The sequence below is a fragment of the Pteropus medius genome, unplaced genomic scaffold (assembly GCF_902729225.1).
Source record: "Pteropus medius unplaced genomic scaffold, Ma_sr-lr_union100, whole genome shotgun sequence".
In the NCBI taxonomy this organism is placed as follows: domain Eukaryota; kingdom Metazoa; phylum Chordata; class Mammalia; order Chiroptera; family Pteropodidae; genus Pteropus; species Pteropus medius.
The window spans coordinates 3,051,278-3,071,755 of NW_024356248.1; the positions used below are offsets into that span (position 1 = coordinate 3,051,278).

A 20,478-nucleotide genomic window follows, 5' to 3' on the forward strand; every position below is an offset into this window, starting at 1 on the left:
CACGCACGCTCCGGCGTACGGCGGCGGCCAGGGGTCGCGAGCCGGTGGAGGACCCGCGCGCGGAGGAGCCCGGAGAGTCGACGCTTCTTCCCTCCCTCCCCCATTCCCCTCCCCGCTCCCTCCCCCCCTCCCCAAGAATGTTCCGCTACGAGGTGAGCTGTTGCGACCGGAAGTGGCCCCTCCCTCCTTCACGCGCCCCTTTTCCTTTCTCAGCCCCCACGCGTCTGTCCTGTGCTCTCGGGGGGGAGGGGGCGGGCCGGTGAGACGCGTGGGACCAAGAGAGTGCGTTGGGCCTGGGGTCGTGGGTTTAATCCGAGAGCAGGGAGCTGGCTTCAGGGGGCGGGACGTCCTATCATTTGGCCACCGGGGAGAGTTGGCCTCTGTTCTGTGGTGGGGAGGGCCCCTTAAGTACCTTAACCAGACTACCCATCAGCCCCACCCCGGGAGGAGCCGCGGAGGGGACCGCATTGCATCCACCCGGTGGCTTTTCTTGAGGAATTGTCATCCGGGAGAGCCCAGAGACACGTTTCCCGCTCGGTACCCGGAACCACCTCCCCTCCAGTCACACAGACCCATAGTACATAGGCAACCATCGGGTCAAGGGGGCCTGGACTTACCCTTTGACTGGAGCCGTAGACTGTTTACTAAAGAGGGTTCCGAGTTGGGAGGGGGCGTGTCCAGCAGAAGTTCCTTCTGGGAGAGTGGAGGGAGACGTGAGTTTGGTGCTTGTCCCGGAAATGTAGCAATAGTCAAGAGTCCTGACCATGTCACTAATTCACTGTATGACCTTGAGCGACTTCTGATCTCTGGACATAAGTTTCTGGATTTGTAGGATAACAGAGCTGGTCTAGATAATCCTTAAGAGTCCAATTTAAGAAACTGGTGATTTGATTAAGTAGATCTTTGATTTGGGAAGTAGAGCTGCCGGACGTTGCCTCTGATGTGAAGGCAGTGGCATGCCTGCTTTTTGTAAGTTTGAGAGGGCTTAAGGTAGGTAGAATAGCCCTTTGCCCTTACCTTTCCTTTGAGAACAGCCTGGCTAAGAGGTAGCCAAGCAAGGTATATCACAAACCTGCCTACCTAGAGAACATCGAATTCTGATTCTGGGTCTTTGAAAATTGCGGACACATATACTTGGCGAAATGGTTTAAGACCCAACTAACCTCACGTGAACATGGAGAGAAATGAGATGCGGTTGCTAAAAGTAAAGAAAACTTGGGAAATAAATCATGTATTGAAGTGGAGGAGGGAAAAGTTTAAAATAGAACCCACCTAAGTTGTTATGGTGATATCTAGCATTGTTAGCAATCCACAGCCTTTGTCTACATTTATGCCTCATTTGCTCCTCACAACTCTGAGGTAGGTGGTATTGTTCCTGTATTACAGCTTAGGAGACTGAGACTAAGAGCCTAACAAAGCCCAAGATACAATAGGTGCTCAAGAGGTATTTAACGAATTAATCTTAAAGAATGACTTGCCCAAGTTCACACCACTTTTAAGAGTGGAGCCAGAACTTGAACTTGCCATATCATAACTTTTTTGAGAGCTTGTTTAATTGTAGTTGTAAATTTAGCTTTCTGTTTTATCACCAGAGTCTGGGCCTGTATGCAACAGAAAGGGAGGAAGATGGAAAATGAAGAGAAGCTTTAAAAGGGAATAATAAAATAGTTGAAAAGATGACACGAATATGGGGAAGATGAGAATTTTGTTGGAAAATATATATAAAATTCAAGTAAAATAATAAATTGTTCATTTTCATTTGCCTTTACTGTTCTACTCAGTGATATAAAGGAAGTTGGCAGGCCATGGGAAATGCTCTTATTAGATTCCTGATAGAGAAGTGGAATGTTTCAGGGAAACGTTAAATAAAATAAGGAATAGGAAAGAGAAACTGAAAGAAAGGAAGCTACTGAAATTTTCCAGTGTTGGGGTTATTAGGGGATAGAAAAAAATGCCATCTTTACAAAAAGTTATAATGAAGCTATTATGTTGATTGGGAAGATAAGATGAACATTTTTAGAACATTTTAAAATGAGGCACCAAAAAAAAAAATAAAATGAGATTGTGAACTTGATGAATAGCTAAATCTCTTTTTTTAGTCTTTGGAGGATTGTCCTCTGGATGAAGATGAGGATGCATTTCAGGGCCTGGGAGAGGAAGATGAAGAGATTGATCAATTCAATGATGATACATTTGGGTCAGGTGCAGTTGGTAAGTGACATCTTTCTCTTACATCATCATCTTGGTCTCGCTCTTTTCAAATGCTCTTTCGTAAGTGCTTTGTCTTAGTAGAAAAGTAACTTCAGTCACTAACTTAGCACAATATTCCGTTCTTGGTCTTAGAATAGTCTAGTCTCAACTGGTAGCATCTACCCTTCTCTGGGTCTCCTTTTGACTTCCTTTATAAAACCAAGTGTTCTCTAAGCCCTGTCCCTTCCAGCTGTATAATCTATTGCTCTAGGTTGACAATAAAAGGAATTCAAATGTTTAGGTAAGTAGACATTTTACAAAGAATTAAAATAATCCAGAAGAGGAAAATTTTTATTTGTGGAACACGTAGCTTAAGGAAAACTAGTGAACTAGGATAAAACTCAGATGTGGATATGTTGTTTTAAAATTCATTTGATCAATAATGTATTTGCAGGACCTTGCATTTATCTTATAATATCTTCAATAAAATAAAAATCTTTTTATTCCAAGAATTTTAGTTATAAAAAGGCTTCATAAGTTAGAAAAGTGCTACTCCTGGATATAGATAAATATTCTAGTAGTTGGAAAAGGTTTTAAAAAGTTAAAGAGCCAGACTATACTTAGAGGCCACAGAGTTATGATTACTGAGATGGGAAATTTAGAGAGCAAGCTTATTTGATAAAGTTTGAGCATTAGAGATCCCAGAACAAGTACACTAATAAGTTAAACTGCACTTTTTAAAAAGAATAAGACTCGATGGGAATATTTTTGCTTTGACTGTTGATATTGAGAACAGCAACAATTTTTGTTGGGATGTGTAAATATGTGATTTCTTTGGTATCAAGCACATCTGTCTATGCAACAAATATTCACAGTTAAATAATAAGAAGAGAACATTTAGCAGTAGTGGGTAATCTCAAGATGTTGAATACCAAAAACAGGAGGTCTTAAAAGTGTCGTGATGGTTACTGGTTTTACAGTGACCTAAACAGCTTAAATTTATGAAAACTTAGACTGAGTTGAACTAGCAAAAGTGAAAGAGTATACTGTCGTCAGTCGGGGTTTACAAAACTCGGTAGAGATCTCAAAACTGCCTCTGAAGGGAGCAGCAAGGGAAATGTTTAAGGTAGTAGTAGGTAGACTCATTGCAGAATGAGAACCAAAGACCTTTTTGGATATAGCCATAATTTAGATGTTGAGCTGTTCTCGCTCTGTGGAGACCACAGGGGGCAGCAAGAGAATAGAATTACAAAAGCAAGGAACTGATGTGAATTAACAAATTCTACTTGGAAGTTAGTTTAGTAATAACCTATAGAATACAATAGAAGCTACAAGCAGTGTGTGCCTGTTTCTAGAACTCTTTTTATCTTAAAATATTATAAGGAATGTTATTTTGAAGCAGATTCCTCAGTATTAAAATGAAGTTGATAGAATTGATTTGTGGATATTCGGGTAAGGCAGCATGGTAATGTGTCCTCAGTTTTGAACCTGGGCAGAGGAGGAATAGTCTTGCCTTCTCACTGACTTCCGGAGTGCTGTGGACAGTCTTTTTTTTCTGAACTTCTGTGTTCCTCACAAGATGGGGGAAATGTTGCCTTAGAAAGATGCTGGAGTATGCAGAATTCTTTTCTAAGAGAGAAAGAAAAGTACACACTCATTGAAAAAGCCCCTAGGGTCACACAGAGAAGAACAGCTAGTAAAAAGCAAAGGCAGTGAAATAGCATATGGTTAGCCCATTTCCTACCCTGGGGCATAAGAGTAGGACTCCTCGATCAACGAAGTTTATACTGGAGAAAAGATTTCCAAATGTGAGCCTTTTCCATCGAGTATAATATACTTGAATTGTAAAGTAAAAATCTTAATTCCTCAAACTTCTTGATCTAAATAATATAAGGATATATAAAAGGAAAATTGCTAAGTCAACCTGTGACTTGTTTAACACACTTCTACACATAAATATACAGCTGGTATAGAGAATTTAAACCAGGAGATAAAATGTCAGGCCTTTGACATGTTTTCGTTTGATGGTTTTTCATTCAAGAAGTGAGTGTCTTGAATGAAACATATTAGTACAGCAGTTATTTTAAGTCGCTGGTTACAACTGCTCTGATGTCATCTTTTCTTAAACTAGTCACTGTCTCCTGCAGGGAAAAATGTTTGCATCATCTTATTCAGGATTATAAACTTCCTTTTTCTTTTTTTTTGGTATTGCTGAGTTAGTAAAATTACAAAGAATAATTTGTCCTTTAAAAACTTTCTCAGTTTACTTTCTTAGCAAAGATGACAAATATAAATGTCACATTTGATTTTTAATTACACTGTTCTTCAAGAATTTTTCAGATAATTGATAATTTAAATTAATACTGTGATTTTCATCTGAAGTGGATTTTTCCTTTTACCACAAGTAGTATGTTCAAATCTACCACAGCCCAAAGAATAGACAGTGGCTCTGTTCACACCAAATTGTAAATTTAGGAGTCTCATTTCCCTCAGTTTCTGGACCACTGGTGTTACATGATACACTGTTATGTAATAAAAATAGCAAATTTTAAATGTTTATAATCAGACCCTGACAGGGACTTAGCTTGCTTGAATGTTTGCTTAAGATGTTAAGATAGGTGTAATATTTATTACAGTATTGTCATATTGAAAATTTGCAGTAATCTAAATTTCCATCAGTAGGGGGTAAGTTAGATTAGTTTTAGTTTATCAATAGAATAGGATCTTATATAGGTTATTGAAAAGAAGGAGATAATCAGTAGTTACGTGTGTGTGTGCATGCATGAAAAGATGTCCAAAGTATATTGCTTAAGTGAAAAAGAACAAGTTAAACTTTATAGTTTGCAATTTAAAAAATGTAACATACCTGTGGAATGTTTGGAAACTTTCACTTATAAGTTAACGTATTTTTGTGATGTAACATGTATTTTCTTTGTAAGCAGATAAAAAAATAAAGGTAATTTTAACAAATTGCTCCTCAGAAAATTGCCAGTAATTGAAATCTTTTTATTTTTCAGTGGTTAGCATTTATTATACTCTTAGGATATACCATGCATCTTTTTTTTTTCCTTGTCATGGTGCCTCTAGTTCTTCCTTCTCTTTTCTAACGAGATAAATAGGAAAATTCAATGAGCAGATTATCTTTAAAGACATTTTTTAAGAATTCTGTGTTTCTATGTTAGTTATGAAGGGAATTACCTGTTATTCCCTCTGTTACATTTTATAAGACATACAAAACAAATCAGAATAAAATATATAACATACAAAAGAATGCATGGTGTTGTGGTAGATTAGAAAGTAGTGTGTGTTTAGATAAGATGATGGTAGAATTAAAACGAAGATTATTCAGGGAAAGCTTCTGTGAAGAGGGAAAAGTGTCTGAATTTGAATGCCGAGAGGAGCAAAATAGTGAGTAGAGATTTTATGATGGAAGCAGAATGGAACAGTTGAATGAAAGAAGTGATAGAAGTAAGGTCTTGCTCTAGAGAAGGTGGTAAAGGGGTCTGAAGATACTCATCTACTGTAATAGGACTCAAGAATAATGCTGTGTCAGCATAAAATATGAAACAGCAACCTTGTGCCAGTGCTATAGACTGTATAGTATGCAGGAATAGCAAAGACATAGTTAAAACGGAAGAGGAACTGACCCAAGTCCAAGTCACTATTACGTTTGCCCCACTGTACTGCAGTAGCCACCTGACCTGTTTCCATGTTTCCTGTATTGTGTCCCCCCGCCACCCCCAGTATATTTTCAACACAGCAGCCAGAGTGATTCTAAGAAATCAAGCCGCACCAAAACCTCCAGTGACCCCTCATTTCAGTCAGAATGGCCCGTGAGGCCCTGAAGGAGCCCCCTCCTACTACTTCTTTGAGCTCATCATCCCCCCTCCCCACGCCCCCCGGATCATTCCAATCCAGACAGTCCCTTCTGTTTCTCACAACTGTCAGTCTCTCATCTTAAGGCCTTTATACAGACTCCCTCTGCCAGGAACGCCTCTCTCAGATACCTACAGGGCTAACTATCTTACTCTTGATTCTTCTCAGATGTCACCCTCTCAATGAAACATAGGTCTGACCACCCTCTTTAAAGTTTTCAGTCTGCTCTCTTCCTTCATGTTCCTATAGCATTTCATCTTCTAATGTAGTATCTACTTTACTCATTCATTATGTTTATTGTTATTTAGCTGTCTTTCCCCTACTTGAAGGAAAGCTCAGGAGGGCAAGGATCTTTGTCTGTTCTGTATACTCGTGTATCCCATGCACCTAAAACAATGCCTGTCACGTAATAGATGCTCCACAAATGCGAATGGAATGAAATGAATGGATTCAAAGCTTATAAAGAAGATGGCAGTTATAATCTTAGGCTGTATGCTAGTGCAATGAGCTTTAACTACCCTTTAAAAGTTTTTGCCTGAATTGTCATAGAAATTCAGAACCAATAGTTTAGAAATCAGTTTCAGAATATTCTTTGGACACTTGATAAAGCTATTACTCTAAGTGCTTAAATTTTATTCCTGGGATGATGTTAATTGTTATTAGCGAAAAGCCTGTTTTAATATGCCCCTTAGTCTAAATGTTATTTCGTGTCTCTAAATGAAAATTTAACTTTTCACCTCTTCTGGAGTTGGAATTGTTCACTTGGTTAACAGAAGAATTTTATAAAACTTAGTTTCAGTATGAACCATATTTCTTTCTTATGGTTTCCTTATAGATGATGATTGGCAGGAAGCACATGAGCGACTGGCTGAATTGGAAGAGAAGCCACCAGTGGCAGTCAGTGAACAAACAGGCAATGGAGAAAGGGATGAGATGGACTTGTTGGGTGACCATGAGGAGAATCTGGCAGAAAGGCTCAGTAAGATGGTGATCGAAAATGAACTAGAAGATCCAGCTATTATGAGGGCAGTGCAGACCAGGCCACTTTTGCAAGTAAGTTCCTCTGGTGTGAGCATTATAGGAAGCTAATAATTAAAGTGCAGTATTGAGTGTTGCCATTTTATTTCATCCACTATAATAAGAAAATTACATACAGCGTAGAAAATTGTTAACATAATCCCTGAAAGCAGTTCTAGGAGAGCTGCTATCTAGGGCAGAAGTAGGGGAATAATGTATATTCTGGAACACTCAAGCAGTTGAGGCTCTTTTAGAGCCTGGTTCACCAAAAGCAGGTATGTCACGAGAGAGCCCACAGTTTGCCAGACTTTGTGCATGTGTTTTTCTTTTTTGTTAGCCCCAACCAGGAAGTCTCAATTCTAGCATCTGGGATGGATCTGAAGTTCTGAGGCGAATCCGAGGACCACTCCTTGCTCAGGTTTAAAACATTTTCTATGAAATTCCTGATATGCAGAAATTCAAGTCGGCCCCTGTCGTCATCCTTCCCTTACAGAAACATGTAGTTGGATATCATTTGCCAGTCTTACGCTGATTACTTCTTCAGCACTCATAGTGGGCTAGTTGATTGATTGTACCCTTCCTCAGCCTCCTTGATGGTGCTCACTTGATTGACTGTGCTTTACTTTGAAAAGGTTGAAAGGAAGCCATTGGAACTCAGATTTGTCAGCTTACGATTTGAATTACTTAAAAAGTCATTTCTAGGCAAAACTATGAAGAATGGAGAAGAGATCAGTGTTTGCCAGTGGTTGGGTGGTGGAAGAGGGGACTACAGGGGGGGCTAAAGAGGAAGTCCGGTAGTGATGAAACATCTATGGTAGAGCCATGACTATGCATTTATTAAACCTCAGGACTCTACAGCAGATTTTACTGGATATGAAATAAAAATAAATTATAATTAAAAAATTTTTTTGAGATACTTTTGGCATCTGTAGAGATTATTAAAATATTTCGTTAGCTAATTTTTTTTTTTTTTTTACCATTTCCTAAATTAGGACATGCCTGCAGTGTCTGTACTAGAATATGCCTTGCCTCAGAGGCCCCCACAGGGCCCAGAGGACGATCGGGACCTTTCTGAGCGAGCATTACCAAGGCGGTCAACTTCACCTATCATTGGGAGCCCTCCTGTTAGAGCCGTCCCCATAGGCACCCCACCTAAGCAGATGGCTGTACCCAGCTTCAACCAACAGGTACCTCTCATTAACAGGCACTCAGCCCAGGATATTGGGAATCTGGGCAAAATTATTTGGGAAATTGGTGATGCTGGGAGGAGGGTGGAAGTTTGGGTAGGCATTAGATGAGAAAGAAAAATAGCCAATTAGAGAGGTTAGTATCAATAAGAGACACATTCCCTAATGCCCTTTACTGGTACTGCTCCTCTTGCTGCTGCTTTTTAATTGGGGGAAAAAGGGTAGTTAACCACATTTAGTGAATATATCCTTTTTAAAGTGTTTTGCTGGCTGCCCAAAACATTGGCAGAGAGGTAACTGAAAGCTGGGGGGAGTGGGAACACACAGCATTGTCCACATCCCTTTTTACCTTTAAGATATCCCTGCTTTCCCTAGAGCCTGTGCAGTCCTGTTCCATAGACTTTCCTCCACCTGAAACCAGCAGCTGAAAAGGAAGGCCAATTTGGAAGGTATGGGGGGAGGGTGGTGTTGGTATGGCCTAGTTAGGCTCAGTATCCAATGAAAAGGTGGAGTCACAATGTATCACAAAAGAGCTGAGCATGGCGGCCATATCACAGGGGCTTCAGAATAGGACTTAGTTAATCCTCCAGCTTTCTTATCATTCCTTCTCCCTCACTGCTACCAAAATATATCCTCTTGGAGAGAATTTGCAAGTCCGAATATCTGCTGGTACCTCCCTCAGATAGCATGGAAGGGTGGGGATAACTGGAGAATTAGCTAAATCTTCCTCAGTTAAAAGTGGCACGTTGCTTGATATTTGTGAGAGGAAGTGACCAGAGGTTCTGTGTGTGAACTCATAGCCATAGCAGTTTGCTTAGAAGTAGGGCTTTGCATTGGGTTCTGTGTCTACCAGTACTTGAGGGGAGGGAGTGTAGGTGGAGGAAAAACTGACTTCACTGAGTGTAGTTTTGTATATGTTTGTCCTGATAGATTCTGTGTCCGAAGCCTGTCCATGTTCGGCCCCCAATGCCACCACGCTATCCTGCTCCCTATGGTGAGAGGATGTCTCCAAACCAGCTCTGCAATGTCCCGGTATGTCATTCTACAACCTAATGAAAATGAACAGTCTGTATTATCTGAACACTGCCTGTATGATCAGTATACTAGTATATAGACATCTCCTAAATTATACATATTTTTTCTATCTCCATACTTGAATTTCTGGATTTTCTGGTTCGCAGGTCAGATGACATGGTTCACCATGTTCAATTGTTTCTTACCTCAGTTCTTTACTTATCTTTAAAAATCTAAATGCAGCGTGATCATCTGGTTTCCTGCTGTCTCTTCCTCATTCTGCTGCTTTCTTTTTCATATTATCACAGTGCTTCATAATTTCACAATTACTCTCATATTTCTTCAGTTGACAGTTTCACTGTACATTGAAGAGTTATTATTTCTGAGTTTATTTTGCATTTCTAATGAGTTCCCTTATTATATCAATTTACCTGTTTCGTAGTAAGCATATAATTTTTTTTTCCTAGAATTCTTCCCTACTGGGTCACCCTTTTCCTCCTAGTGTTCCTCCTGTCCTCAGCCCCCTCCAGAGAGCACAGCTTCTTGGAGGAGCACAGGTAAGCCTGTGATTAGCCCGACCCATAAAGAACTCTCTTACTTTCCGAGTTTCGCTAGATGTGATCCTTTTTTTGATCTTTAATCAATCACTACTGCCTCTTAAGTTTTTCCTTTACCTTTTCAAAGAAAATTATTGATGGAAACCATTAACTTTTCTGTGGATTAAAGCAAGGGGGTTTGCAGATTAACTAAATCTAAGATTTTGTTCCTCTGTGTAGCTACAGCCTGGACGGATGTCTCCCAGCCAGTTTGCACGGGTCCCTGGATTTGTTGGTAGTCCGCTTGCTGCCATGAATCCCAAGTTGCTGCAAGGGCGAGTTGGGCAGATGCTTCCCCCAGCACCAGGCTTCCGTGCCTTCTTTAGTGCTCCACCCCCTGCTACACCACCACCCTCACAGCAGCACCCCCCTGGCCCAGGACCTCACCTGCAAAACCTAAGGTACACAAAACAAATGCGACTGTTTATTCATTGTCAGCCAAGTCTCCTGATATTTGCAGGTGACCCATTTTGAGATATTACCGGATCTTCAAGTTGCCAGACACAAATGTTTGACAGTCTGCAGGCTCTCTTATGAATCACATTTCCCCTGAGTCACATGCTTCCCATGTACATTTGCACATTACTAGTTAATCACCTCTTATTTCTTCTATAGTTTATGTCTCACTTTATATTCATTTTATAAACACATACTTACACAGATACACAATGCTTATCACTTACTAAGAATTACTATACACTAAGAGTTCTCCACAGAAACAGAATAGGGGCAATATATATATACCCACACACATATGTATACACACACACACATTCATGTATGTGTACAAACAAATTACATATACATATAGAATATATGTGTATACACAAATACGTGTATACATGGAAGTAAGTATTCATCCTTTTTTCTGGTTAATTCAGTTTTTAATTTTGACAGTGTAACAAGGTGTTTCTAATTTATACATTACAGTTTTAGTCTTGAGTCTACAATTTGTAGAGTGGGCTAGCAGGCCGAAAACTCAGGCAGGACTTCTGTGTTCCAGTTTTGTGGCAAAATTCCTTTTTCTTTGAGAAGCCTTAGTTTCTGCTCTTAAGGCCTTTAATTTATTGGATTAGGCCAACCCACATATCAAAGGCCATCTCTTTTGTTCTTAAATGTCAACCACATGTGAATATTAATCGCCTCTACAAACTGATTTCACAGCAACATCTAGACTTGTGTTTGACCAAACAGCTGGACACCATAGCCTGGCCAAGTCGACATATAAAATTAACCATCACACATATTTTCAATGTCGTTCTCAAATAGTTGACATTAAGTACATTAAATCTATGTAGAGACTTCTGTTTAACAGGAGCAAAGGAAAAAGAAACTGCTTTACTGTCAATTCACTTAGATTTTGTGATCATCCTCTTAGTTGAGAATTGGCCTTCGTGGAAGACGTGAAAATATGGCTGTCCTTTCCTTCTGCATGGTTTTCTTAGGATAGTTTTAATATTCTCCTGGATGAACCTATATGAAGTTGTCTTGTACCAACAACATTTTTAAAATCTTCAAATCATCAAGTCAACAGAACTGAAAACCTTTTCCCTTTTTGCTTAGATCTCAGGCCCCAATGTTTAGACCAGACACCACTCACCTCCATCCACAGCACCGTCGACTCTTGCATCAGAGACAGCAACAGAATAGAAAGTAAGTACTCATCCTCCCCCTCTGTGGTCTCTTAATTCACCTTTTCATTTTGACAGTGTAACAGGTGCTACTAATTTACTTTACTTTTAGTGAATTTAATTAGTATTAAGCTTATTTTACTGGTAAAGTCAGATCATATGTGCCCTCATTTTATGTTTTTGATAACACTAGCTATAATAAGATTTTATCAGCTAATTTCCAAGCTGCTATAATTCTGTTGATCATAAATCAGAAATACAGTTCAGATATGATTTTTTTTTTTTTAGTCAATATTTTGTACTCCTTACCAGGTTTTTAGGGTACTTTTAACTACCTTTTGTCTACCATCTCAGCTCTGAGATAATCTTGAAATATAGTGGCTAGCCCTTACATTTGGGTCTTATGTAAAGCCAAATCACTCTTTAATTTTACTTGTAATTATTTAATTCTCATACAACAGATATAAATATATATTTATAAATGTGATCTCAGCTGTGTACCAGGCACTGTGGTAGATTTGGGGGATTGAAAGAACAAGATATATAAAACCCCTGCCTTCGTGGAACTTATATTCTGTAATCATTCATATTTATAAAATAAGAAAAACTTTGAGGTTTTGTCAACCTTAAGTTTTATAGTTTTCTGTGTATAATTCCTTCAAAGAAATTCTGGAATATTTTTTTGCAGGGAATAAAACTAATACGGGCTCTTAAAATATTAATTTAAAAATACTTAAAATTTTTTAATTAAAAATTTTTAAATATAAATACTAGTGCCTTCGTTAGCAATATGATATTGTGCACTCATGATTTCTGTTCTGTGTAACAAAAGACATCCACAAACATGTAATTCCCAGTAGAACCTACATGGCTCATAAAAATGAAAGGAGTTCAAGCTCACTTGTAATCAGAAAAATGTAGATTAGAATTAGATAACCATTTTACATCATCAGACAGGCAAAACTTGAAGTGTCTCATCATTGTCATTGTTGGCAAGAATGGAGTATACAGTCTCTTAAGAGAGAATTTGGCAATAAATAATGAGATCGAAAATGTGAATGCATCACATCTTAGCAGTTCTACTCTTTAGTATGTACCTGAATATATTATCAACATGGGTGAATAGGAAAAGCATGATGTTGAGTAAGAAACAAGGAAAATTATATGTTTAATACCAAATATGTAAAACCGAAAGGCACACAGAATAATACTGTATAAAGTTTAAAGATGGGCATACAAGTAATAAAAGAACAAAGACATTTCTGGGAGGATACATACCAAGGTCATTCCTCTAGGAAGGAAAGGAAGCTAGAAACTGGAATTCAGAGACGTACAAGAGGGCCTTCAGCCTTAAATGTGACACTGTATTAACTCTAATGTTACTTTTTAATATATGCTGGTCTTTTCTTTACATTGAAATATTTCATGATTTTCAGCAAGTTTAAAAAAAGTATGTAGATTAGGAGTCAAATTGACCTGTGTTCAAATCTTACTCTGCCAGCAGGTGTATGGCTTTGAACAAATTACTTGCTCTTTTGGCCTTGGTCTCTTGTCTTAAGTGGAGAAAACAAAACTACCTACCTCGTAGGGTTATTGTAGGACTTGTACAAAAGTCACTAGGTAAAAGTACTTAGCATATGCTAAGAAAGTCAGATCTTAGTTTTAGTTCCTTAGTTATGTATTGCATACCTCTTTTGTCTTGAATTCTGTTAAGATTCAGCTCTTTTCACTTCTCTCTTAACAAAAGCAGGGGGGAATCTTGTTTTTTCTAATTGGCCTGGTTTATTCCTATAGTGTTAAAAGGCATAATTAATGTACCACTTGGGGTGAATGTGGCGTATGTTTGTCTTTCAGTCAGCACCGGAATCTCAACGGTGCAGGAGATAGAGGAAGTCACCGGAGCAGTCATCAAGATCACCTCCGAAAGGATCCATATGCCAATCTCATGTTGCAGCGAGAAAAGGATTGGGTCTCTAAAATTCAGATGATGCAACTGCAAAGCACTGATCCCTACCTGGACGATTTTTATTACCAGGTAAACACTGTGCCAGTTTTGAGGATCAGCCATTTAGTCCCTCACTCTGTTGAAGGCAGTCATTTAAAAATTGGTAAAATTAAATATTGATAGAATTTTCTCTTGAGGTAATCTTAGAGTGGATAAGAATTGACTAAGCACATTCTGTCCTCACACTGCTCACTGTAAGGTCCTCATGGATGCTCTTTATTTTTCACACATAAAGGCTCTCAGATCAATGTTTTCATATCCCTTTAATAATCTGATTCTTTGTATTAAGAATATTAGCAGTTTGGCTTTAAATATATTTCCGTTGATGATTAGCTTTTTGAAGGCTGGGGTTTTTGATAAATTTATAGCAATCTAACAAAAATTAGAGATCAGTACGTTTATAGAGGGCAGGTTTTTATAGCCACTAGCATAATTATTTAATGAAAGAGTTGCCATATCCTATGTTTGTATTTCTTACATGGCAGAATTACTTTGAAAAACTGGAGAAACTGTCAGCTGCTGAAGAAGTGCAAGGTGATGGCCCTAAAAAGGAGCGCACCAAGCTCATTACCCCTCAGGTGGCCAGACTGGAGCACACCTATAAGCCAGGTAAGGTCCTTCTGCCCGGACCCGGAATAAGAGAAATTTGACAAGCTGCCGATATGATAAAAATGAACAGCAAGATGGTTGGGTAGAGATGTTTGAAACTCATTTATAAGGTACCATTGTCCTTAGTAAATGCAGAGATAAGCTTTTGTTCATGGAGTAGGTGGTTTGGCAGATGGCCCCTTGAGATTCTGTAACTTTTAAAACCTGTTGTAATTTCTAGTTATCTCTAAAATAAGGGAGAAACACCTCAGATTTTTATTTGTTATTTCACAAAAAATGGAAAAGAATAGATTTTGATGAGATTGCTTTATTAATACATGGGTTTTTTAAGGAAATTGTTAAACTGTGAGTAAAGACTAGAGAATATAAAGATCTCTGAAAGCCACCTGCCTACATTGCTAAGTTTTTATTCATTGGGAATTTTTTGTCCTTACAGTGCAGTTTGAGGGCTCTTTGGGAAAGCTTACTGTCTCTAGTGTGAATAATCCCCGGAAAATGATTGATGCTGTTGTGACATCTCGGAGTGAGGATGATGTAAGTGTCAGAAGAATTGTGCATTTAAGAACTTCTGGGTCATCACTCCTTCTTTCGGGGTCATTGTGGAATGGAATCAAGCATGATGGAGTTGTTTGTAGTCCAGCCTAACCTGGAGCTTTTGACCTTGCGATTCGTGGCATTCTGCTTATCTTCAGATGAGCTGAGGTACTAATACTTCCACCTCTAAGGCAGCCAGGCAGGACCTGGGGTGGCAGGAGCCTTTCAACTGGGTAACTGGCTGCAAATAGCATCGACTGTTTACTTCAGCAAAATTACCATTTTCTATGTGTTTTAAGATTTTTGTATGATATCTTCATCTTCTACTACATTATCTCATTGCCTTTTGCTTGTCTCTGAATTAAGTTTGATGGTTTGTGTTGGGTTTATTTAATCAGCTCTAGGACCTTGTCCATATTAGTGTTGTTTTTAGATTATAACTTTCAGAGTCAAGAGTCTCAAAATATTGTCACAAATGGAAGTACATATGCACAAGTAGAAACTTATTTTTAACACAACTAAAGAGTTCACATTGAATAGTCTTGTCTTTTTTTAGGAGACAAAAGAAAAACAGGTTCGGGACAAGAGACGAAAAACCCTTGTCATAATTGAGAATGTAAGTCTTAGAATTTGTTGCTATAGTTAGTTTCAAATAAAGAACTGTCAAATGTGTGTGCTCACAGAAGTGGAAAAGCGGCTGTCAGTCAGTGCTCCCTGACTAGAATTAACGGACTTGGTCTTGTTAACTGTCCCTTGCATGCCGGGTCACACTAGTACGGACTGGCCTGTGTTTCACCTGCAGCCTCACGAAAAGAGCACTGCAATCATGGCTAGAAGTACTGGAGTTTTGTCCAAGACAAACAAAAACTTATAGACAACAGCATGGTGGTCACCAGAAGGAAGGCTGGGAGTGGGAGAGGTAGAAGGTAAAGAGGGTCAACTACATGGTGACAGAGGGAGCTGTGACTTTGGGTGGGTGACCATACATGCATTATACAGATGATATAGGATTGTATACTTGAAACCTATGTATTTTTATCACCCCAATAAATTTAATAAAAATAAGTATTGGGGTTTTGTTTAGGTCACAACTGAATGCTTTGGGGCAGGTCACTTTTCTAAGAAAAATGAGAATAAAAATGACACTTGTGGATTAATTTAATCAATTAAGTCAGGTCACCCATATTTATTGGCCACTCCCTGGGTGCTGAGTGCTAAGAAAAAAAAGGGCGGGGGGGTGGTTAATGTACAAGCAGTTACTTTATACAGTAAATACCATGTTGCAAGGCCATAGAGCATAGCAGTTAAGAGCTCAGACTGTGGAACCAGGCTACAAATCATGTCTTTTTCATTTCTAACTGAATCTATGACTTGAGGCAAATTACTTAACTTTTCTGTGCTGTCCTCAATTTCTTCTGTAAAAATGGAGATAACAGTCTCCTCCTCACTGGGTTGTGGTGAGTATTCAGTGAATGAGTATGTACATACCAAGGTCCCTGGAACAATGCCTGGCACCCAGCAGTAAAATTATTACCATTTTTATAAATGTAAGGCATAACCTGGAGCAGTGATACAGATGGTATATAGCACAATGCTGCTTTGGCTGCTGGAAATTTTAGAAAGTGTGTAATCACTTCACTATCATTACCTTCTGGATTAGAGGTCAAGGAGGGACAAAGAACATTGTTTGAAGAATTTTTTTCACTCTGTTCTGAATTTGAAGGAACACCTTTTTTCTCTCAGCCTCATTACAGTGAGTTTTCACCCTTTAGTCTTTATCGGGTAGTCCTGAACTATGAAGTTGTTTCTCTAATACTCTGACCCTGACCGAGCTCACTGTGACCTGCTTTGTGTCTCACGTAGACCTACAGTTTGCTCCTCGATGTGGAGGACTATGAAAGGCGTTATCTACTAAGTCTGGAAGAAGAGAGACCTGCCCTGACAGATGAAAGAAAGCACAAAATTTGTAGCATGTATGACAACTTAAGGGGGAAATTGCCTGGTCAGGAGAGGTAAGAATTGTGCACTTACAGGAAAATGTGAGATTAGCTGGACTCCTTACTCTGATAAACTGAGCTTTACACGTTTTAGACAGATATCCTTCCTTACCACCTCAGTAAGCTCCAAGTCTGTCCTATTGGCCTAATAACTCAAATGCTACTTTATATAAAACATTTCATAGTACTTCCCAGCCAGGGAAAAAAAATCTCTTTATCCTGAATTCATTTAATCAAATACCAGTCAGTATCTACTAGGGAGATACAGTGGAGGGCATTATCTAGTTTTCTGTTGTTGAGCCTACAGATTGTAATACCTGGTTTATGCTTGCTAGCACGCTCAACCTTGTAATCTTTATGTATTCCTCTTTCCCACTAAGCTGAAAAGTATAAACATTTAAACTTCCTTGGGATTTCCATAGAATACTCATACACTGTGGCAACCAATCAGTCTTCCAGTGGAGGCTAAGCGCCTTAATATATCTTTTTTTCTGTATTGTTATCATCTTTCTCCCACCTCGTATCTGGAACAGAATCTTGCTAATGGTAAATTTTGTATAAATCCCAAATATTTATTTGATGAATGCAAGTCTCTTGATAACTCGCTTCCTCTTTGCCCATTCAAGAGAATTGATGATTTCCTCTGAGCCAGGGCATACACAAAATAGAACATAAGAAATGTGTGTAATTGAAGTATATTCATTATGTGGAAAAGCATTCACAGGAAGTTGGAAAAAGTGAAATAAAACCCCATGAATTCTGTGGGCCCATTTTTTTTATGGAAGATAAAATACACAATATATATACAGCAAAATTTTCTTAAATGCTAACACAGATTATGAATATTTTTATTTCTCTTTTGCTTATGTATTTCAGATTTGCTATATTAACCATGTTGTTTGTATAGTTACTTTAAAGTTAAAGGAAATTAATGCATATAGTTTGACCAAGTTTTTTTTAACAGAATTTTTTACATGATTTTCTGCATTTGTGAAACTTGAAAAATTTGTATTTTTTTAGTTGCGAGTTGGAGAAATAATTCTCACTGTTTTGTAGTACAGATAATAGAGTAAAAATGAATGAGATATATTCATTCAGTAACATGTAAGAGGGAAAAAAGAGGCAGGGTTTACATTGTCCTTGCTGACCTAAGCATTTTTCTTCCCCTGCAGGCCAAGCGACGACCACTTTGTACAGATCATGTGTATCCGAAAAGGAAAGAGAATGGTCGCCCGTATTCTTCCTTTCCTCTCCACAGAGCAAGCAGCCGACATCCTCATGATAACAGCCAGGAACCTCCCTTTCCTTATCAAGAAGGACGCACAGGATGAGGTGATCCCCATATGGAGCGTCTTTCTTTTGAGTCTCCAGTTAATAAGATTGCTAGAATCCAAATTTCTTTTCCTCCCCTCTTCTGTTGTTTTGTCTAATCTTTGGCAGTATGATTTGATTATTTAAAGCAAAACTTTTTATTACTCCAGGCCTATATTTTTCATCCCATCTTTCGTCCAACGGACCATGTTCCTAAACATGAAGAAAGCAATAATTCCGTCTTATTTGACGTAGTTGTAAAGCTGAGATCTGTATCCAGATTACTTGGGAAGCAAATAATTCAGCCCTTACCCCTAGACATGCTGAATGAGAATTTACAGAGGAAAGATCAGGGCTTCTGTATCTTTAACAAGGTCCTCAGTCGAATCCAATGTGTACTGTTTGCAAACTTATGGTCTTGGTTACTTTGTTGGCTATAAAGCATCACTCACTGGGTTGTTGGCAGTAGCTTAACATTCACCTGTGTACTTAGTTGAATGGCATCCTGCCCACAGGAATCGAGCCAGTGCTTTTAAATAACTTTATCGTGATCTAAACTAGGCTGGAATTTGAAACATGATTATAAAGTTTACAAGTTAACTCTTGGTAACAGTTGCTCTCTGCTTATCCCTGTCATAACACTTGAAAGAATAGCAACATTTATAATGGTCTCAGAAGTTCATAGCAAGAAATTTATAAGAGTAGCATTAAGGGTGAGATTCAGAAAAATAGAATTTATGAGAATGAATCTGATAGAGTAGACTGCAGCTGAGCAATAACCACGTGGTAATAGTCCCCAAGAAACACATGATCCCGAGCTACCTTATCAGTGGTATGACATGGAAGAGTCATTCCTTCTGAAATAATAAGCTGAAAAAATTCCTTCTTGAAATTTTAGCATCTGCATAAGACATGAACACGGAAGTTAGGTCTCATCATTGGAAAAAGTGAAATAAGATGAGACAAGTACTTTTTAAAAATATTTCAAGAATGAAAAATAGGTTGGAGGTTAAGGATTTGAGGTTTAGCCTAGAAAATAGAAGACTAAAAATAACAGCTGCCTTACAGCATATATATTGTAGGCCAAGAGGCAGGTACTCACTCATAATCTCAGAACTCACCAGTGGAAACAAGTTGGAGAGAGCTTTATTCACTCAGCAAATATTTATTAAGCAGTTCTGTGTACCAGGCAGCTTTCAGTTCTAGAAATACGGCACCTAGTTCTAAGTGCTAGAAGCTAGGAATCCGAAGATGCCTGCCTTAGTGGAGCTTACCTGCTAGTGAGGAAAATGTGGTTAAATATAGAGGCTAAGTTTGTATCTACATGCATTGAGTAGTAAACCACATTTCTAAAGACCATTTCCTTGATGTAATAGGTAGTTCTAGGCCTGAGGCATAACATGTACAAGATAATCATGGAATACCTTATGCCAGAAAGCAGAGAAGCTAAAAGATGACTCGGGTCCTCTGTAGAAGATTCACAGATCTACTTGAAGGGGCTTTTGTTGGTAAAAGGGATTATTTGCATCTTTAAAAAAATTACAGCAGTGGATTGAAATATATTAAATATATTTAATGAGTTTATAATGTTTCCAAAAATATGTTAATCATCTTTGGAGATTGCTAGGCCATCAACTCATTCTGAAAACCGGAAAGTAAAGGAAAAGAATCGCGCATTTATTCTGCCATTCTGTTACCATCTAATATCATGGTAACTAGAGGGTTGATGATAGGAAGTTCTTTATAAAAGAATTTCGGCTACTGCAAAAGTGTAATTGCAAAAATATGATAAAATTAGGAAATCACTATTTCACAGCTCCCACTGAAAAAGCAGTCAGTCTGCACAGCGATCATTACTAGTGCTAAAAGCATTAGGGAAAAGCTGGATGGGGAACTTTACAGTAGTTGGAGCAGGCTAACAACTCCTGAGCCAGCTAACAACCCCTGCACCACTAAGGAGTGCGGCAGACACCGTGCATCCCGATGTGATGCAGTGGAAAGCACGCAGCGCTGTCTGGGAAGCTTTCCTGCCCCTGCCCTCTGTCACCCTTCCACCAACTCCCGCCTCCAGTTGAACTTGTATCTAATCAAACTTCTGATTCTATCATTTTTATGGGGGAAAAAAGAGGATAAGGGAACCTGTTAAATGACACCACAGAGGTGCAATTAACCAGATCCAAACTATGGAACAAATGGCCCAGTTTCTTCAAATAAATGATCTGAGTAAAGGAGATGGACAAAGACAAAGGACCTGTTAACAGATTTTAAAAGCCTTACCAGCCAAGTACAATTAATGTGTGGATCTTATTTGGATCGTAATAGACACTTTTGAGACAATTGGAGAAATCTGAGTTTGGAGTAGATCTTAGATGATGATAAGGAATGATAATATGAGAGGTTTTATTAGAGGTACAAGGTGTAAGGTGTGATAGATAATAAGAGGTTTTATTAGAGGTACAAAGTGAAGTGTTTGTGGATGAAAAGATATGATACAGAAGGAACATAGATTTA

The 20,478-nt window shown here is 38.6% G+C and overlaps 1 protein-coding gene across 1 annotated transcript in view; it reads left to right on the forward strand.

Moving 5' to 3' along the window:
- PATL1 (PAT1 homolog 1, processing body mRNA decay factor) overlaps positions 1–20,478 on the forward strand; it is a 25,779-nt gene continuing 5,301 nt past the window's right edge. Inside the window, exons 1-15 of the mRNA XM_039860178.1 lie at positions 1–152; positions 2,100–2,211; positions 6,902–7,119; positions 7,421–7,501; positions 8,076–8,270; positions 9,201–9,302; positions 9,752–9,841; positions 10,061–10,281; positions 11,444–11,533; positions 13,366–13,546; positions 14,002–14,125; positions 14,562–14,659; positions 15,216–15,275; positions 16,523–16,671; positions 17,829–17,988. Of these exons, the coding sequence (XP_039716112.1) occupies positions 138–152; positions 2,100–2,211; positions 6,902–7,119; positions 7,421–7,501; positions 8,076–8,270; positions 9,201–9,302; positions 9,752–9,841; positions 10,061–10,281; positions 11,444–11,533; positions 13,366–13,546; positions 14,002–14,125; positions 14,562–14,659; positions 15,216–15,275; positions 16,523–16,671; positions 17,829–17,988 (1,896 nt within the window). The 5' untranslated portion in view covers positions 1–137. The remainder of the gene's footprint in view (positions 153–2,099; positions 2,212–6,901; positions 7,120–7,420; positions 7,502–8,075; positions 8,271–9,200; positions 9,303–9,751; positions 9,842–10,060; positions 10,282–11,443; positions 11,534–13,365; positions 13,547–14,001; positions 14,126–14,561; positions 14,660–15,215; positions 15,276–16,522; positions 16,672–17,828; positions 17,989–20,478) is intronic.